The following is a 20,442-nucleotide window of genomic DNA, read 5'->3' as shown; positions in this document are numbered from 1 at the left end:
GTAAAGAAATGAGTAAACTTGGATCAAAAAAACTAGCCAATTATCTGTAAGATCATCAAAAATAAGTTTAATAAAAAATTACTATCCTTTACCACTTTATTCAACAATATTCAGTTATGTCAACTACAAACTTTTATCACAAAGGATATATTTTTTTTCAGAGTACAAAACCTCCTTCAAAGTGATCACTGTTGAAGTCAGGCTTCATACACTACTCATCAAATACTGCACAATAATTTCTATTAAGTTGAATTTTTTACATGAACCAGTGTTCTGACTATAAGAGAAAAACCTTTGCCATACAGCTATTTAGAGTACTAAGAGAAAAATGAGATATTTGAGTGTTCTAATACTTATGTAGAAAGATATTTCTAGATAATATACCTATTTACACTATCATTGACAATTATTAGACAACTGATTACAAAACTATCTGACAAGTTATGTAGGGTTTCTATGAATGCTTCCCTTTTACATTTTAATTTGATAAACATTAACTGCAATTTCACTGTTTCAAATGAAAATAACCAGCTTTTCTATTAAATTCACCTTAATAATTCTACAGCCAACACAAAATAAACACATTCTTAGTTCAGTAGACCAAAGAAACCATTACCTTGAAGGCCAGAAGTCACAAAAGCAGTAAGTTAATCAGTATAAGCCTAAAGGTGGAGACCATGAATCATGTCTAAACATACTGCTTAGTTCAGGAACACTGTCTCCTGGGCAGGGTAAAGTCCTCCACAGAAGAACAGACAGTAATCTAGATACTCTCCCATTATCAACAGAGATTTTAAAAGCAAGACAGGGATGACTGAAAAAAAGTCACCTTAGGACACAGAGCTGATATGTCTAATTCACTGTCATCTTCTCTGGGTTTTGTTTTTGCTGTTTCTGAAAGAAAAAAGATAAATTTTTTATCCTACTCGTGACAATGGATTTCCAGGTTGAGTGTGTGTTCTGTCACACAGCCTGTGTAGCACAGTAACCTTCCACCTGCTGACACAGTGCATCATCTCTGTCATATGCTGCTAAGGTGAGGGCAAGAAGGCTGGCTGAGAGGCTGGATGCTGGTCAAACACACTGCACAGCAGCCAAAGCAGGAGAGATAATATTGCTCTGAAATGCATTCCAGCAGCTTTATTTACCTGCACTGCACTTTCTTCAGGAGTGTCTGTTGCTCACCATAATGTTATCTGTCCTGGCAATATCTATCTATGCTACTACACTGCTGGTACAATGGACAGCTTCATAGATTGCTAGTTATCCACCACATTACTTCTACGTGAGACCATGTGATTCTCTGGATAATTACATGTAATTTTCATTCACAAACCCCTTCTTTGCAGCCAGCTACCCTGCATTCATAGTCATATGCAAATACACATACAGAGCACCCTCTGAAGTCTGGCAGAATGCTGCTCTTTGCAGATGAACAGACACAAATTTCAGGTCCTCTGTCTCAGAATCTTTTAAACCAATATGAAATGAAAACCACAGAGTATTCTTGGCTGCTTCCTTCTGCAACTTGCTCTTTCTTCTGTTGTGCCAGCACAAGGGTTTGTGAACCAATGTGGTGAACTGAGTGGCAAAGCAAGGTAGGGAACTTGATTGGGTTAAATTTTAAACTGGAGGGCAACATGCAGGAGAGAATGCATCTAACCTCAACCTTTTGCCAGTGCTGGCTCATGAAATTCATGAAACGATGGTCTGATCTCCTTCTCTGACAGTTTCACTTAAGAACTGAACACGGTAGAATAATACATGAAGGAGAATTTTCAATGCATTACTCCTTATTTCCAACAACTACTGCATTCCATGTAAGAGAAGGGGAAAAGACAGAGGGTGGTTCTCACTGGGTTTAGGAGCAGCACACTGCACGGTGAACGGTACACAAGAAATGCATGTTTTAAAGCAGGTATGAAGTCTGCTGATGTCTCACTAACCAAAAAGGGCAGGCTACCTGCAAGTAATGTGACTACACTACAAAGGTTTAATTACCAAAACTGCAACATGCATAAAAAACAAACTAAGCATAACACTATTTATATATATATTTCTGTAAATAGCTTTATTGATTAAAATCTAAAAGTTCGTAATTTTAGGAAGATTTCAGGTGAGACAGGTCAGATTTTGTTTCAAATTGAATTCTGTCCTTTCCAACTAAAAATTTTGATTAACTGTAGCTACTGTCCTATGGCAATTCTTAAATCCTTTCTGAGTATTTGGGGAAGAAAACAAATTCCTTCTTCTGCTGGGAGCGAAACTGAGGAGGATTTAGATACTGGAATAGAGTTTTGTCTCCTACTGGAAGTTCTATTACATACTTATTTTGAGATCCTTGAGTGACCCAGAGTAAGTTTGCCTTATCTAACAGTTGTAAGCATTGCATGCTTACAGCAAGTAGTTTCTTCTGAAAACTTAAAAGCAGTAAATCTAATAAAGTATGAAGAGTTTGCCTTGGTTTTTTTACCATGAAGTGCTAATTTTTGTTATCAAACCCAGACATCTGACATACCCTATCACTCCTTAGAAAGCTCGTAACAGTAGCCAGGTTCAAAGCAAGACATATCTTTACAATTGGCTTCTCAGGACAAACCAAACTGTCTGCAAGGTGAATAAAATTTTCTCTGCGTACAGAAATACATGATTAGGACTATAATTAATTACTCACCAGATCTCTCTTTTTTCTTCTGGTTGATATATTCCACTATTCCAAAATCTAGTTTCATCAGAACACCCCTAATTTTGCTGCACACTTTCTGTCCAAATTCATTGCACTTAAGGAAGGGACACAAAAAGGCACACAATACTGTGATAAAAATGAAGACAGAGAAAAATGGTATTGAAATATTGCTGTATAAGAAATTAATAAAGCTCAAACAATGCCTCTGCATATGATAAGTACTAATTTTACATAATATAATTAGTTTTACATAAAAGTGCACTGTGAAGGGCCCATTTCAGAGAAACTAGTCATGTCAAATTCAGTTTTCAGGAGCCACTCCTACTCAGCATGGAAAATACTATTGAATTCATATAAATTCACGTTTTTAACTTTCAGTAAGGCACAAGTTATGATCATTATAACATTTATCATCATCTTGACTTAACCTAATTTTCATACCCCAACCTGAGAAACATGACTATGCAACATTGTGCCAAAATCAACACGATGAAAAGCTGACTCCTGTGTGACCAAAAATTGTAGAAAAGTCTTCCTTATATCTAATCTAAATTGACCCCCTTCAGTTTAAAATCATCACCTCTTGTGCTAATGCAACAGGCCCTGCTAAAATGTTTGTTCCCACCTTTCTTATAAGTTCCCTTTAAGAACTGAAAGGCCACAAGAAGGGCTGCCTGGAACCTTCTCTTTTCCGGGCTGAACAACCCCAACTCACTCAGCCTGTCCTCACAGGAGAGTGTGCCAGCCCTCTGACCAGCCTGGCGGCCTCCTGGCCTCGCTCCAACATGTCCCTGTCTTTCTTGTCCTGGGCTGGATGCAGCACCCCAGGCAGGGGGTCACCAGAGCGGGGCAGAACAGAGCAGCCTACATCACCCCCTCACCCTGCTGGCCACCCTGCTCTTGGTGAGCCCAGGATACAAGTGGCTTTCTGGGCTGCAAACAAACATTTCTGGGTCACGTCCAGCCTCTCATCCAGCAGCACCCCAAGTCCTTCTGGGCAGGGCTGCTCTCAATCTCTTCATCCCCCAGCCTTGCACTTGGTCTTGTTGAACCTCATGAGGTTCTCTTGGGCCCAGTTCTCAAGCCTGTCCAGGTCCCTCTGCATCCTGTCTCACAGAGAGATTGGTGTCTTCTGGAAACTTGCACGAGTGTGTGAATAGGTATGAATAAATAAATGGTTCCTATACAGAGACCAAATAACAAAGAAACCACATACACAGATCATCACTGAGAAAGAGACTATACTTACACAAGACATATGAGAGGACAACTCCAGGAATGTAACTTCCCAAGACAGTGAAAAATGTACATATGCTGCAGACTAGTAGGCAAAACTGGCAAAAACATTAAAATTGACCATTAACACTTTTTGCACAAGAAAACTGTTGCATGCTAAATGAAATCTATAACACAGTGCAAAATTGAAGCTTGCTCTTTTGAAACTGGGAAACACTTCTAACAATTCTGAAGAAAATAAGCACCAGACATTCCATTTTAGCTAAGTAGGATGCATGTCCTCTTCTATTATAAAAACATGCTATTTTTACTCATTTACTGTAAAGGTTTAACAAGCTCACAGTCATGGCTAAAATAACTAGAAATTGCTTCACTCTCATTACTGAACAGTTTATATGCAGGGAAAACCCCCAACTCATTAATTGCCAGATGACAATACACACTTACTGCATTCTTACAAAAGCAAAACATCCCTCCTATAGCTACACTTCTCTCCCCTGTTGTGTTGCTTTGTGAAACTGTTTCTTCTCATAGGCTGGCAAGCATTCTCTTGATGCTTGTTGGCTGTTCTAGTATCCCTGTTAATAACAAGACTGAGCTTAATTTTCAATACATAATTTGAGATTTGGCCTCTGGTGAGTGCAACATACAGTGCCTCTTTCACAACTGCACAATGCCCATTACAGAATTGATCTGTTGAAAGTTTACAGAAATAATCCATTCGCTTTTGGGGATGAATTGCAATAAAATGGCTGATTCAAAGAAATTTTGCACACAGCATCACTGCCTAATTTGCTTCTAATTATAGCAGTAAAATAATGACATGACTTAGAGAATAAGGTCAGGAAAAAGAAGGGATAACATCCTGCCAAAATTAGCTTTCCCAAATCAGTATTAGATATATCTTAACATATGTAGTAGATATATCTTACTGTATCGTGTCAGCACTTGACAGAATGATGGGATTGTGTATAATGATACTGCATTTCCTTACTTCATTATACACTTACTTCTATTAAGTAAAATTTATCTAATTTAAGTTATATTTAAGTATAACTTGTTGACCAAACATGTAACTCCTCTTTGTATAACTTCTTCTTATTTGAAAGGTATCTCTATTTTCAGTCTAAACTGATTTTAGTCTAAACTAATATTTGAGCATGGTACTCCATAGATCTTTGCTGCTAATTCTGAATGGCCTGTTTTCTGGGAAGATTTTGTAGTAATTAATTAAAAATGAAATGAGAGAGAAAAAGTCTCCTTATCTCCTTTCAACTTGTATTTAGCAATACAAATATAAAAATGAAATCTGCTATTGACATAATATACTTCTACATTGTTTATACTTTTCTTTGAGAAAAAAAAACCCTGCTTCACCTCTGACTAGAGCTAAATAATGATATTCTTCCTAGCTGGAAGGAAAAAACCTCATTCCTGCTTGTCTCTTCATGAACTGGGTTCTCCAGCTCAGTCTTTCCAGTAAAAAACCCCACCAACTCTAAGTGTGTGGAAGAAAAATTATCACAATAATACATGAGGAACTCTCTTCTTACATTAAGTACTTGTGCATCTATTCCTGAAGACTAAAGTTCTCTGAGAAAAAACCCAAACATGTTTATGTTCAAGAACATGCCTATGTTACTTTTTTATTTTTCAAGTTTTCATTAAATTGTAATGTTTAAATTTCCTTTAAAAAGTCCATGGAATAACCAGTGAAGTTCTAACAGCTGTACAGGGAAGGACTGTACTGCTAACAAGGATTACTGTGAACATCTTTTCTGCTTGACTACCTGCCTACGTTCCCCACAGCAAAAAAAAGAGGTAGCAGACACTCATGACTGGATGCATCAGAATGTGCATTTTATTTTCCATTTTTTTGCTTGCTCACTTGTTTGGTTTTTTAAATCTTATCTCACCTTTATATTAAGCCATATAGAACTGTTAATCTTATTTAGAAGTGCTTACCTTGCCAGGGTTTTGTTCCTTAAAGTGGGACATTTCTTGAAGAAATACAAATAAATTCACCAGTGTTTCTGAAACACACTGATTTATTCTGGGTCTGTAGTCTTGCCTGGAATCGATGATGTTCCAGCTGAGTAAAACAGAGAAAAATACCCCACTTTGTTTACAGCTCATATGAAAGCTGAAGCTGGTTGAAAACACCCTGTTCTACAGCCGTAGCCTCTGGCAGTCTCACAGCTGCTGCTCTGCTAGAAACACCTGCACCTGATTCCACATGTCTTATATAGGGTTAATTTGATCTTTTTAGGCTAAAAAAAATTTAATCTGTTCAGTAGTAGCAATTCTGTCCATATGAGCAATTACCAAAGAAATTGTTGCTTATTCACTCTGGCCATACAAAAACACTGAGTTCAAGGGGCTGTCATCTGAATTAAGCAAATGAACCCCAAACTTGGTTTTCAATATTATTTTTTCTTTAAAAAAATACACCACAGTACTTTTCATTGCCATAGGATGGCCATACATATTAACACATTAAATTTCATGCATATAATCCTTGTACTTTTTCTTCTCTACTTTTTACCTTGTTCTGCAAACTATGATGATGAAATTGTCCAACACAGGAAAAAAATTCTTGAAGTCTTGATTAATTTTCTTACTGAATTTTCTTTTTTCTATTTCATTGAAAGGACTATTTCTAAAGCTTATCTTATGACTGTTCAATACTTTTAATAAAATAGTAACCCCCCCAAAAAAGACTCTAGTGAAGAGCTTGCTGAAAACCATGTGAAAGCAGATGGATCTCTCTTGTTTGGGGCTGACGTGTTTAGACAACGCCCAGTTTAAATGGTCACATCGTACACCTTTGTGGAGTAGACAGAACGTCTACAACAAAGATGTTTTATGAAACAAGAAATCCAAAGAAAAACACAGACAGGCCAGTCAATGTCAAATCAAACTGGTACAAAGTATGGATGAACCACTGTGCAAATACTGAGACTCTGAAGTAAATTCTACACCAGCTTTACTAAGTTATCATTTGCATGACGTACTGCTGAGTACACACAGCTTCGATCCCAGTGAATGCCACCCAGCCATGAACAACCCCAGTCATTTTACTGGGACACATAACCCATTACATTCCAAAGCATCACTGCATTAATGGCAAACATTTTGTGATGGGGGGATAAATCAAAATCTAAATCATGGAAACAATGCCTTTGCAAAGGTCGGTGCAGCAATAAGGGCACACACACAGACTGTCAGATCAGTCTCTCCAGACTCATTTTCGTAAAACATCACAATTCCAGTCAGAAATGCCTCGTCCCACACCCACGGTGTCCCTTCCCTTTCTCTCGTGGCTGTACTCGGTTGGCCACGAGGTGGTGACACAGCAGCGCCGAGACCGGCGCGGGGAGCCCCGGCACACGGGGGGTCACAGCCCAGGGCACCGCCACCGACAGAGAAACTGCTACTGCAGGCATGGCAAAAACTCGCTGAACTCCAAACGCAAATCACTGTCTTATTCCCGACTTTATTCTGGTATTTATTGCACTGCAGTGATGTGATTTCTTCTTATATTACAAAACATTCAGGGTGAGTTTTCCCCTACTTCGAGAATAAACAATCCCAGACTATTCTGAGTTGGAAGGACCCACAAGGATCATCGAGTCCAGCTCTTCAGTCAATGGCCCACACAGGGGATTGAACCCATGACCTTGGCATTATTATAACCAAGTTTTAACCAGCTGAGCTCATCTCTTAAAACTGTGTACCTGAAATGCACAGGGTGACATCCCCATGTCTTGGACTAGGTGACTTTTGCATTTCCCAGCCATGCATGGCACTGCATGCAGGTATTTGCTCCTGACAGAGGATGTAAATAAAACTATAAAGTAACCCACGGCAGGAACTCAGCTGGAGGGATCAGCAAGTGACCCAGAACTTTCTATCTGCGACCCATCCACAATGGAGATTTCAATTTGCATCACCTCTGATAATTAGGGGCTGGAGAAAAGTAGTATCCAAGGGGTTTTGTCTTACAGGAACTGCAACATTTATGGACAGGCTATTCTCCCTAAACACTGCTCCCAGCTTCTGTAAACCATTCTGCAGCATTAATAAGTATTTTAAGAGTTGCCTGTTTATCCCAGTGTTGAAAACTACTATTATGGCAGTGTTCTGAACTACACAATCCATTTACAGATTTTTACTTCTACCCATTATTGAAATTTGTTGACAAAGTAGAGCTTTGTGGAAGCACCAAGTGCAAAACCAGATAAGCCTGATGCCTAATATCAAATCAGAGCTCTGAAATATTTAGGACATTTGTAGATAGTCACCTTAATAATTTTAAGTTAATAGCAAAAAGAAAGGGGGGGGAAAGCATAAAATACAATAATAATGCAAACTACTTCCATACATGCTAATCACTAATATAAAGACAATATAGATTAGAGAGAAGATGTCATAAGGCATAGTGGGATACCCAGCAACAATGCAAAACAAAACCACAAATTATGCAGAAAAATGGCTCATTTGTATGGAAAGTTCTCTGAAGTTGCTTTGCTTGGTTGTTAGCAATGCTTTCTTTAGCCAAGTTGTTGAAAGTATGAACTGAAATTCAGATTAAATTTAAACTCTACATGCTTTGGTTCCATAGTTCACATGTGGTGCATTGACAAGAAGACAAGAAGAGTGGATGGTACAGGTGAATTTTGCTTAAAAATATCACACATCCACTACTGAGCTCCACAGAAGAACACTTGGCAGTTTCTTGTGCATCACAAGACATCCTAAGACATCTTTGTCAGTTCTACTATCAGTTTTCTAATTTGCAGGGAATGCCAGGGACTATTTTGAAGCCTTATTCTGCTCTTCAAGCAACTAGTGGTATAAGAAAGTCCACTTGCTGATCTTCAGAGTGACAATCAGATGCACATGCTGCCTCTTCTAGCTCCCATCTCTCAACAACTCCCAGCCCTGGTGATGTCATTCCCAGAGCACACTCAAAGTGCAGTGTTACCTGGAGCTGAAAGGGTTGGAACAAGGGGAAAGCAACAGAGATCCTGGTGAAGGGGAGTGAGAAAGAAAGGAGGTCCATCAAATAACTGTATGCACAACATACAGGGGTGTGTATGCAAAGATGGAGAGGTCATGTCATGCCCCTGTAGAAACAGAGACAAACACCGAGCCTGCACGAGATCAAAAGGAAACAGACACACAGTGATGCTTACTCAGGCAAATTCTTTCAATGATCACATTTAAAGACAAAAAGGAAAAATGAAGATATGTGAAGTGGCGCAGATGATGACTGAGGAGTGCCTGACTACATCAACCAAGAACATAAAAACCACTTCATTTATTAGTTGAATTACATACAGTACTCCAACAAATGACTCAAATGTGAACCCTATACTTCCTGCCAAAACAGCTTGTGAGACTTCTGTCCAAGTACTCCTTTTGGGAGGTAAGCAGCCAACTCTCCCTGAATACATTCAAAGGAGTTTGAGCACAACTTAGAAAGAAGAAAGTTTTATGTTCCATCACTTATCCTGAGTTTGATATGAAGTGCTACACTTTCATTCTAAAACTACTGACAGTAAGATTGAGGGTGTTCAGAAAGAAAATAAATTACTCACATCCTTCTGGATGTGGCATACTGCCTCATTTCTAAAACTGAGCAAATACATAAACTGTTGCCTGGTAGTTGCAAAAAACCCTCCTGAAAACACCCTCCTGGTGAGACACTTCCACCAATCACAAACTGGCCAGAGGAGTCAGTGGCATTACATTCTCTAAAAATGACTGATGGTGTCATGCTCTCATTTTGTATCTAGACATCTGTTCAAGCAAAGTCCCATCACATTTCTCTCAGAAAGGTCAGCAGATCTCATGTTACTGGTTTAAAGATCTTTTCGTGACGTGCCGGATTGTTTTTAATTATGTGTACACAGTTTTATATGTATCTTCCTGTGGATATGCTACTCAGAACTGCAGCAGTGGCAGAGTACACCATGATGTGGTGGAGCTGAAGGACTGCACCTACATAAACACAGAGTTAGTAATTACAGAGCTTCTAAACCCTCTTGATTTCCCAACTGTAACCACACATGCTTGAAGCCTGTGCAGACTCTGTAATTTTAAGGGTAACTTAGAATGTATTAGTCAAGGTGGAAGAGCTAAAAGTTACATTCCCAAAGATATGTAAGTCTATATATAGGTCATACAGCTTTTTGTAGTTTTTTAAAAAGTAGTATCTAGAACTTATACAATAGTGTAACTGTAAGTGAACTGAATATCTAAGGACAAACAGGCAACCAGGAGTTCAGCATGAAATGCAACCACATGAAATCCAAAGTGTAAACTGTTAGCAAAACCCAACCAAGAAGGTTCACCTTTTCAGGGCTTTAATGGGTCTCTGCTAGGAGGAAAAAAATCACCTCAGCACAAAAGGAAGTGATCATAATGATGTAGTTACCCTCCTTCAAAGCAAACATTTTATACCTGAAGATCCAGGCCAAATATGTTTTGAAATTTTTCTTCTAAATTATTCTGGTACAGAGGTAAGGGATTAGATTAAAAATATTTCAGGTGGCCACATACTGAAAATTAAAATAATCATCCCTTTCTCTCTCCAAAATATAAAGTCGTGTAAAAAGCACATTTTACAGTTAAATGTGTTAAAGTGTCAGTGGCAAAACCTACAGAATCTACTACTGAGTTGTGTGGTAGAAAACAATGCACTATTGATTGGCCTTACTGAAACACCATGCAACAAGTTTGTGGCTGTTATGTGTCCTATGTGGAAGGACAGAATGACCAGCACCACTGCCCTCACAGCATAGCATCTTAATGATCTACGTGGCTAATTTTGAAGGTGATTATGTAGACCTGTGCTCTATCCTGTGCCACTTTTGGATCCTATGCAATCGTTAAGTACACTAAAATAATTACATTTGTGTCATGTGGCTATGACCAAGGCAGTAAGACCTGCAACTGAAATGAATCACTGGGACACCACGTAAAGTCCTGCTTGCTTCGAAGACTTCCACAAAAGGATGCTGTGTCAGGAAAAGGTAATACAGGAAGCATCCACAAACACACTCTTCTCAGACTTCAGGCAGAATCTTCATCTACACCCTTTCTTCTACAGACTCTTCCAAGCTTTTCTAATAGAAATCTCTCTGGCTTATAGACATCCATATGCACTTTATTTCCCATTGCTAATCCATAGGTGCTGTACAGGTTTAGGCTCACCATTGTGTAGTACTGCAGCAAACATCCTTAAGTGATCACATTTGACCGTTCCTGCAATGTTGAGGCTTGGGCACACTTGCAATCTCTAAAATATACAGACAGATCTGGTTTTTAAATTGAATCTGGAGAATGTAGTTATCAACCCTAAAGAGCAGCTAATGACATTTCACAATTCAAAAATCTCCCTCAATTATCATACCCACTGTAGTCCAAATGCATTATTTGTAAGAACTGAGTTGTTAATGCCATACAACGTTGCTTCTCAAGCTTTTAAAATGTTTTCTTCCTGACCTCATCTATATTCATCCAACACTTCAACTTTGTGCTTTTTGTTAACAGTGACTCAGTCCACTTTGCTGTTACTGTTTCTTTTTAAAGGGAAGCTGTGGAATAAAAAGTTGAAAAAAGATGTTATTTCCAAGTTTTCAGTAACATGCATGCCCCTTTTATTTCCTGACCAAGAAGATTTTTTTGGTAGTATTACGGTACAAGAAATGTATTTAAATCATTAGTATTTGATGAGGCTGGATATGCCTTTTCCAATGGACTGCACAGCAGACTAGTCAGGACACGTGACTTTCAATAAAACACAATATAAGCAACCTTTCATCTCTATCCACTTCTTGCACAATGTGTTAAACTAAAATCATAATGGTATTTTCTTCTCTTCAACTGACATGGGAACATTTTACCATTGGTGTACTGCTAAACAATCACCAATCCTATAAATGACAGTGTTCTTCTGCTGATATTACTAGCCAAGAACAAACTTTTCTCGAAATCAAAGCAATCCTATTGTTATGAAAATACACTGAAGTGTTCTGCAAAGAGAAAGGGGAACTCATCTTTTCCTACATACTGCTAACAAAAAGAAAACGACACATTACTGCCATGATTTTATTTTGTGTTCATTCCTTCTCTTCCCGTATAACATCAGTCATCTTATAAGGTCTTAATAAGGAGCTGCACTGTTTTTCTTTAGCTGACAAAACACAAACTGGTTAATTCCAGCTTTTTGAAAGGCAATTCCAGCAGGTAAGTTGCTCGAACACAGCCGAGAGTACGAAATATTGTCACTTTCTGCTGACTGTCCTGCTAAAATGAACAAAATATACTCTAAATAAATCTGGGGCTTTCCATTGTCCTGCTCCTGTAGACAGACTCCTGTAAGCACACTGGTAGGCAGCTCTCACGAGAAGCCCTTCCCTTGACCTGTGCTACTCCAGTCCAGCTCCCCTGAAATGAACACCAGCTACTGCTGCCATTCCAGGTCATTCAAACCGTGATCTGATAGGCAAGTGTTTTAGTCCAAACCCAGGACTCAGTCAGTGTAAATGTTTCAAAGCATCTCTCTGCATGAAAACTGAGTGTTTCAGAGATATGGAAATGCTATTACAGACTTGGTTTCTCTTTGACAAAGACTATAATGCTATTGTCTTTTTACCAAGACAGTGCAAACACTGGGATCTTCCAGGTCAGCTTCCCACTTGTAACATAAATTGGTTATACAGAACAGAAATTTTTATTGCACTACTTTTGTCCATAAATGTAAAGAAACACCTTACTAAACAACAGGAGTATGAAGTTCCATTTGCAGGACTAAAAAGATCTGCCCAGCTGTTGGAAGAAATTTTTTTGGATTTACTTTCTCTTGCAAAGACAACTCTTTTAATCATTTTTCACAAAATAAATTAATTTCCTCCTTCACAGCCTCCACATTCTTCAGCTGGGATACTCCAAGTTCAAGGCCTTTCAAAGTCAAGCAGCAAGGAAAGCTGATCTGGGCATTCTCTGAGCTGCAGAGCAGCTATGCAAAAAAGGAAAACTGGATTTTCGAGAGCCAAAGAATACTTTTAACCTGCAAAACCATAAAAATTACTTTCTGTGTAACATCACCAGATGGCTTTAACTCTTTGTGTGCAAAATCTCATTTTGACTCTTTTCAAAGGACTTTAATGTATTTTGTAGGAGTGGGTTATCACTCACTCTGATGCATCAGTGCATTATTGAGAGTTTCTGGCATGAGCTAACAACTTGTTCCCTCCATTTGTGCAGAGAATTTAATCATAAAAGGAGACAAAATACTTTATATTTTATTAACTAATACCAGCAGAAGAACCGAATTTTTTCTATAATTACAAAGCATCATGCTTTGAGTAATAAAATAACATGCATAGTTGACTTTAAACTGGATTTTAATTTTTCTAAGCTCAAGCAAATGCTGGGAAAGGTCATGTACTATAAAACTGTAGTTCAAAATCAACTTTTCCAAAATAATGTACCTTTCTTTTCCATTTTAATTCAAGCCATAAAAGGTTTTGACTAACAGTTTGGTGCCCCATCCTTTTCACCAATAGGCAGGTGAGAGTGCTTAGAACAGACACTGTTATGACAGAGGGAGTTACACGTCGGTATCTCTACGAAGCATCTAAAGCCATTGCTTCTACCACTTCAGCACTGATTATTCACAGTACCTTTCATACATTCTCAGCCATCAGTACATTCCTCACAATGGTCAATTTTTTAAAATAGTCAATTCTTTTTTTTTTTTAAAAATAAATTCTACCATCTTACACCAAAACTAGAGGACCTGATGATAAAGAATTACTGGGTGACAATGCCTCCTTATGCTAAATTGTTTTCAGTCTTCTACCTTTGGCCATGTATTTCCTCATTGTTCTTCATCTGTTACCACCCAGGGTTATTTGGCAAAACAATACAGAAGATATGAGTGGATTCCTAATCTTCACAGTCCTTAGCTTTTTTACTAGCCTCACTAGGAAGTATTTGTGCCCTTGTTCCTCTCCTTATTATTTATTTAAATTCACAGTGTGACTAACAGACCATTGACCAATGCCACATATTTAACTGTGATGTAACAACATTCATGAAATACACCTGTGACACAATACTATATATTTTCTGAAGTAGGACATGAACTGCAGAGGAGAGAGAATGTAAGAAGTATTTGCATCTGAGAAGGAGCTACAAAGGAGTGCAGTGGGCTGAAACCAATCAGAGAACAAAGCCCATTCTGCACCTTCTACAAAAATACCACTGCTCTCTTTTGTAAAATATAAAAGCTGAAGCTTTGATTTAGGGTGTGCTTAAAATCACCCCATTATCTATGCATTTACATTACTATTTCTTCTTTTGTAACTCTAAGATTGATCACTCCAGTACAGTTCCCATATTGTTCCAATAGAGTTCCCACAGCTCCTCCTTCTATTACCTCATGTTGAACTTCAACCAAAACATTCTGACTTCCACCAAATCTCATTAGCACTCCTACAGGAATGTTTTCCAGTTATATCTTATTTGTTATGACCAAGATAAAAAGGCAAATTAATTTCAGAAAAATATTGGAACCTTCTGATTAAATTATTTTCTCAGATCTTTTTGCTCAATAGCAAAAGACCCAAAAGGATGAGCAAAGAAGATCAGGGTCAATTAATTAAATGGTAGTTTCAAAACTGGTAAGTGTGCAGAGCAGGCCCTGCTATCATGCTTTTTTTCAGGTTACTGCTCTAGAAAAGTTCATCCTTTTTGTTTCAAAAACCAAACCAAACCCTCAGCTTTGAGAGAAAAAGAGATCTTTAAATTTTAAGACTAGTTTTACTTCTGTTTCACTGCCAAAGCCTGCTACAAGCCTTTCTAGAGAAAGAATTGTGAATAGAGTAAGTTAGATATTATTATAAAGTTGTAACCTCATTTTTTAATGTGTCACACACATTCCTTTACTCTTTATTGAAAAATAAACAGTTGAACAAACTGGAGCTCTCACTAAACATTTTTTAAGGAATAGCAATTAACACTTTGGTGATTATCAGCAATGAGTCAACAATTCCTTCAAAGACAAGAAAAAATGCTCCCTGCTACTACAGTTAATGCTAATGCACGTCATATATAGGGCACCATGTAGAGCCCCTGCAAACGGAAATGTGTGGGTGTCCCCACCCCTGCAGAGACACAACTACACCCTGGGCATCCATTCACACACACGCACCCACTTAGGGGCCTGGCCTGAACATGCTGCTCCACAACAGACAAGCAGGAGTGTCTCCTGTCTTCCATCTCACATTGACATACATACTGGGAAACATCAACATAAATGTTCAAGTTTAAACTGAACTAGAAGAAATCAAATCCAAAGCCATAATGAAATGCCCACTTCTGATGCTTGTAATTTCTTAAATTTGCCTTTGTATTCTGGCATCTTGTTAACTAATTTCTATAGAAAGTATTTTTCTACATACATGACAAATACTTTTTTGCAATATTAAGTATATTTCATTAACTATTTTAGAGCCAACATTTTGATTGGCATCAACACTGTGGAAAGACCATGTGGACTTCAGGAAACAGATTATAAACTGTCACAGACAAACATCAACACCACCTACTTTTAAAATACCTATTTTAAATTCAATATGGCTAAATTTATTTAGTGTATTTATTTCATAGGAATGTGCTGGATCATATTTGACAGAATAGTATTTGTTAAATTGCTATCAAATTTTAGATCCAACTACTTTTTTGTTGTCCTGAGTGTGGGTTTTATAAGCTAATTTAAAAACTAAACTTCAGAAAGGCAGGCATACCCCAAAGGGACACAGTGCCCTGTCTCGAAGGAACGAGTTACGGTTCTGTCAGTACTATGGCTCCAACTAAACTATTTCTGTGCCTGACATTTCGAGGATTGTAAGTTTCCCCATCTTTGGGAAAAGAGACTAGGTAGAAACCACACAGTATTTTTTCCCCTTCAGCTTCAGTTTAAGAAATACCTCAGAGCTGTACAATTTAACCTCTACACTTCAAGCCTTACATTTCTCTCCCACGAAGCCTTAGGTTAGCATTAGAGGCAAAACCCTGGAGAAGCAGATGATGTGTTACAGGCAGAGAAAACTGATCTCAGGCTGAGCACTCAGGGCGCACACAGATTCATTACATGGAGCCTCAGCCCTTACTGTGCTGCACGAGAACATCACAAGCAATGTACAGTACCTGTCATCTTGTCCCAGATCCTCACTGTCTGGCATTTCAGATGTAAGAAGGAATTCTCTCCCTCTTTCTATCAATCTAGATAATCCAGGCCACGATCTTGTAGTCTGTTCAGTGTTTTAGGAGCCACCACTCTGGCACTTGTCCTGTTCACTGCCAGGAAGAGCACTCCTTGCTCAGAGAGCAAATGTTTACAAGACATCCTAAGTGCCTGCTGGTCTTGAATGAAGTTCAGAGCGGTCGGCTTTGATTGGCCACAGCTATAAATAAACAAGTCGTGACTCACCTCACACACTATGACAGGGTGTTAGTAGCAAGCACAGTCAAAAGCCAAACAGTTTGTTTTCCTTCTGGTCATGTGAGGGAGAATCACCACCCAGTTAGTACATTTTCTTTTTCTGCTTCCACTGGAAATGTTCCTCAGCACATCCCACTTTTACCAGGTGTAAGTAAGAAGCAACCAAAATGATAGGAAACTAAATGACACAAACTTTTAATAAAGTGACAGCCTTAAAAATATGAGAACATAGAGCTTACTCTTAACTATAAAATCCATTTTTCCTCCCCACGAAGTGTCAGTCACAAGCTGTCAGAAGCAGCAAAATTATTCTCTAATGACTAAAGTAGAAGATTTAGGAAAAATCCACACAAACTTCATAATTTTTAATAATAAGGAATAGGAAGATAAGTTTTCAATAATGATTAATTGCTTTGTTTTTAAATTCTGATTCCAAACTCAACTGCCACAACCAGTCTTAGCTATCATAGCAAACTGTGCAGGAAGAGTCCTCAAAAATGAAAGTATGCTGACAGGAGGAGGTTTTCTGACAAAATACTTTGATTACTTCTCTGAACAACCTAAGGGGAACTGACATAGGGCTTTCCTCCTCTGGCTTTTTGCTGTGTGCACGACAGGGATTCTGTCACTCCAGCCACACTAGCTACATCTCCTGATTTTCAACAGCCCTGCAACCTCCTCTGTGCTGGTGAAGCTTTGCCACACAGTTCAAGGCTCCGAGGATCCCGCATGTCCATTGTTCAGCACATTGCTGAGCACTGCTTCCTTCTTCCATTTCACAGGATGACCTGTTGTTCTTAATATATTATCAAATCAATATTACCTCCAGAGACCTTCGTATAGAAATCTGTATTTCTAGGAAGGAACCCAGCAAGATTTACACCTGCCTCTCCTGCCTGAGACAGTAGGAATTGTCCTGGGAATGTCACGTGTTAAAAATAAATTAAAAAAAATAAGCAAAGCTGGGAAAAAAGGTATGCTAGGGATCTTTGATTTGGTAAGCTGTATCTGGTGTGATTGTGAGTAATACATCATTTCTGGAAAACTGCTTAACTTTCACAACTATAAAGGATTCTACTTTTTCTTCTTTTTTAATATAAATTTCTTCAAAAGTAAGATCTAGAAAAACAGGAGTAAAATCCTCTGTCTGATTTACGCAATGTAATTTATAAATAAGTATTCATTCCTGCCCCACAAATGAGACTTTCCATGATCACCAATAACTGCATATTCTAAAAGTCCTCTTTTCTTTTCCTTTTCTGATTGTGATATTTATAGAGGAAATAAGTAAGCTGGATTTTCTTCAAGCTTACACTGAAACAACACAGTTGCTAAATTCAAAAATCTTAATTAATAAAAAGATTTTGTGTGACAGCTTCATCTTCAGATCAAAGTTCTGAAGTTTTCTACTTAGGAAAAGCAAAAGGAAATAACTGAAATCTGCAAACGTATAAAAGAATCATTTAAAAATGTAAATGTGGCATCAATAATGAAAGCAAACAAAATTAAACCCTTTGTGCAAGTTGGGTTGCTTTTGTTTATATGCATTGTGATATACTCTTATACAACCACATAAATTACTATGCAAGATGCCTTTTACAAAATATTTCATTTTAATGCATTTGATGATCACACTCAGAAGATGAAAAGCTTTCGGTACCGTGTCTGCCCCTGCACGTAACTCTCGGAATGTGACGCACTCCAAGCTCTTCAAGTAGTTATAGCCTGTTCATTTCTTTGTCACACTCTGTACACAGCAGAAAAATGGTTCACTGTTTGCAATTCCTTACAACTCTTCCCAGCCCTCACTGAGGTAGGAAGCATAATATCACCTTATTTGCTTATTCCCAAGCAAGACTGTCTACTAAATGAGCACCTATCTAAAATGTCAAGGACCTGTCAGCATGGAAGTAGAGCATTTATAAAATACTTTATAGAACTTCAATACCCAAAGACTAGTTTCTACTGGCATCACTTCTTATCACTTTTGCAAACTGGACTTCAGAACAGCATGAATGCATAATTAGCAGAACTCCAATCACACTGAAGTATTTTGCTTAGTAACACAAAGACTATCTAGAAAATTCATGGGTTTTTTTAATTATTCTGAATTCTTCTGCATTCCAGGGAATCAGAGCCTGTATTGGCCCATGTGGAGGTTTCCAGCAGACTGGGCTCCAGACTTTTCCACAGCTGCACGAGATGGAATGACCTCTCCAAGAATACCTGGGTGGAACAGCAGCAGGTGAACAAACGTACTGTACTGAATCAGGCCAAAGGGCTTCTGGCATCTCCTACTGTGCCCAAAAGCACAGCCATAGGAAAATGCACTGCTGCCTTCTACAGACAGTCCTCCAGACTCCAGCTTGCCGAGTTTCTAACCAGCAGTGATGCCTATTTTTCAGCTCTGGGTGGATTTCCATCCTGTGATAACACCTACAATATCTTGTGGCAAGGACATCTGCAGCTTCGCTGCATAGTGTTTGGAAACAAAAAAATCTCAACCAAACCCCACCCAATTTTGTCTCCTTCTATGCAGCCAGTTCAACTCGTTTCTAAGAAGTCTTATACTGGAACAGATGGATGACAGTTAACTCTCTTTACCTTTTCACAGCAATTTATCATTTTTGCAGGCCATTATTGTGTTCTTTTTTGATGGGACTGCAAAATTGAAAGGTGAAGCTACTTAGAAAAGAGTTCACCATTTCAGCATTGCTAAAAATTAGTTTTAAATTTTACAATACGGAAAACTCAAAAGTGAGTAGAAATGACGGAACTGAGGAAGGAGAAGTTCTGTCCCTATCCATGTTATTTTTCAAGGAGGTTGTTACTGCATTGCTTAGCTGCAGCTAAGCACTGCATTCTGAATTGCAGTGGACTTGGGTCAGAGTCCTCTCTGTCCCTTCGAAGTTCTTTGTTCCTACTTCTGAGGCCTCAACTCACATGACTAATCTATGCTGTTCTCAGCAACCTCTTTGCCTCAGCTGCCATCTTCCAGGATTGCTATGTCTCTCTCCCTTCTCACACGTAACATTTTGTGAAATCTTCCCTCCCCTTGGCCCTACTGGTTCCTTAACAGGAAGCACAACCTCTTTCACCTTACTGTGAGTTCCCTCCCTTAGCCCTATTACTTCTAAAAGTAATTTGGAAGCCCTTGGCTTTACAATCAGGAGGAAAAAGATTCCATTGACAATGTCCTTCTCTTGGTCAGCTCATTCAGTTTTACAAGCCCTATTTTGCTCATCTGCTTCATACATGTAAGTTCTTCCATGTCCTCAAACCTCCTGATTCTTTTGCAAACTCTTCCTGCATTTACTGTAACTGATTTAAGGTGGAAGAAACAAGGAAGTAGTTACTCCCACCAGTGAGGGCATACTATTCTTTACACATTCTGACCCTCTGTGTGAGTTGTTCCTCATGCTCTGTTGGCTGTTGTTATTTTTACAATAAGCTTTCCAGAGTACTTGGTCTTCCTTATGTTATAGAATCCAACATTCTGTTGATCTCCATGACCCTGTTTTCACTTAAGCAGACCTCTTCTAGACCTTTCTGAAAACTTGCTTGAGAGCTGCTGAGTAACAGCTCTTTACTGTCAGGTATTAAGACATCCCAACAGACGTGCTGGCATGCAGATCACATGCCAGCCTGACATGTTGCTTGATCAGGGAATCTTACGAGTTTTGCTCTAGCTGAGTGCAGATTTGGACTGAACATGTATCATAATTATCAAGTAAAGGGCCTTTTCCTCAAACAGTATGGTCATCTATGAGAAATCTTCCTTTTACAGGCAGGCACCAAAGACTGCAGAAGTCTTCAGCAAAGAAGGGAAATAAAAGCTATGTTCTTGCCAGAGACAAGGAAGCAGCCCTACTGAATAGCTGAGAGTTTTGGAAATAGTGTCACATGCACTGTTTTACATACTCAGACACTGAAGATGCTCAAGGGTTTCAGGAGGTAGGTGAAAGGTACCATGTTGTCCACATGGAGTGCAAGGAGGATC

General features: G+C 38.6%; 1 protein-coding gene across 2 annotated transcripts in view; it reads right to left on the bottom strand.

Annotated features, from left to right (window-relative positions):
* The window catches only part of RETREG1 (reticulophagy regulator 1), a 65,865-nt gene that overhangs the window by 7,521 nt on the left and 37,902 nt on the right, over positions 1–20,442 (bottom strand). The window contains exons 1-5 of one of the 2 annotated variants that reach the window (XM_071555034.1): positions 16,148–16,359; positions 5,888–6,014; positions 3,936–4,020; positions 2,675–2,812; positions 830–894 (exon numbers count right to left, since the gene is read on the bottom strand). In XM_071555034.1, coding sequence (XP_071411135.1) covers positions 830–894; positions 2,675–2,812; positions 3,936–4,020; positions 5,888–6,014; positions 16,148–16,182 — 450 coding nt within the window. In that variant the 5' untranslated portion in view covers positions 16,183–16,359. Of the gene's footprint in view, positions 1–829; positions 895–2,674; positions 2,813–3,935; positions 4,021–5,887; positions 6,015–16,147; positions 16,360–20,442 lie in introns of those variants that run through there. The other variant, XM_071555033.1, reaches the window with a different exon arrangement.

The sequence above is a fragment of the Pithys albifrons genome, chromosome 4 (assembly GCF_047495875.1).
Source record: "Pithys albifrons albifrons isolate INPA30051 chromosome 4, PitAlb_v1, whole genome shotgun sequence".
Classification (NCBI taxonomy): domain Eukaryota; kingdom Metazoa; phylum Chordata; class Aves; order Passeriformes; family Thamnophilidae; genus Pithys; species Pithys albifrons.
This window is presented reverse-complemented; position numbering and strand designations above follow the sequence as displayed.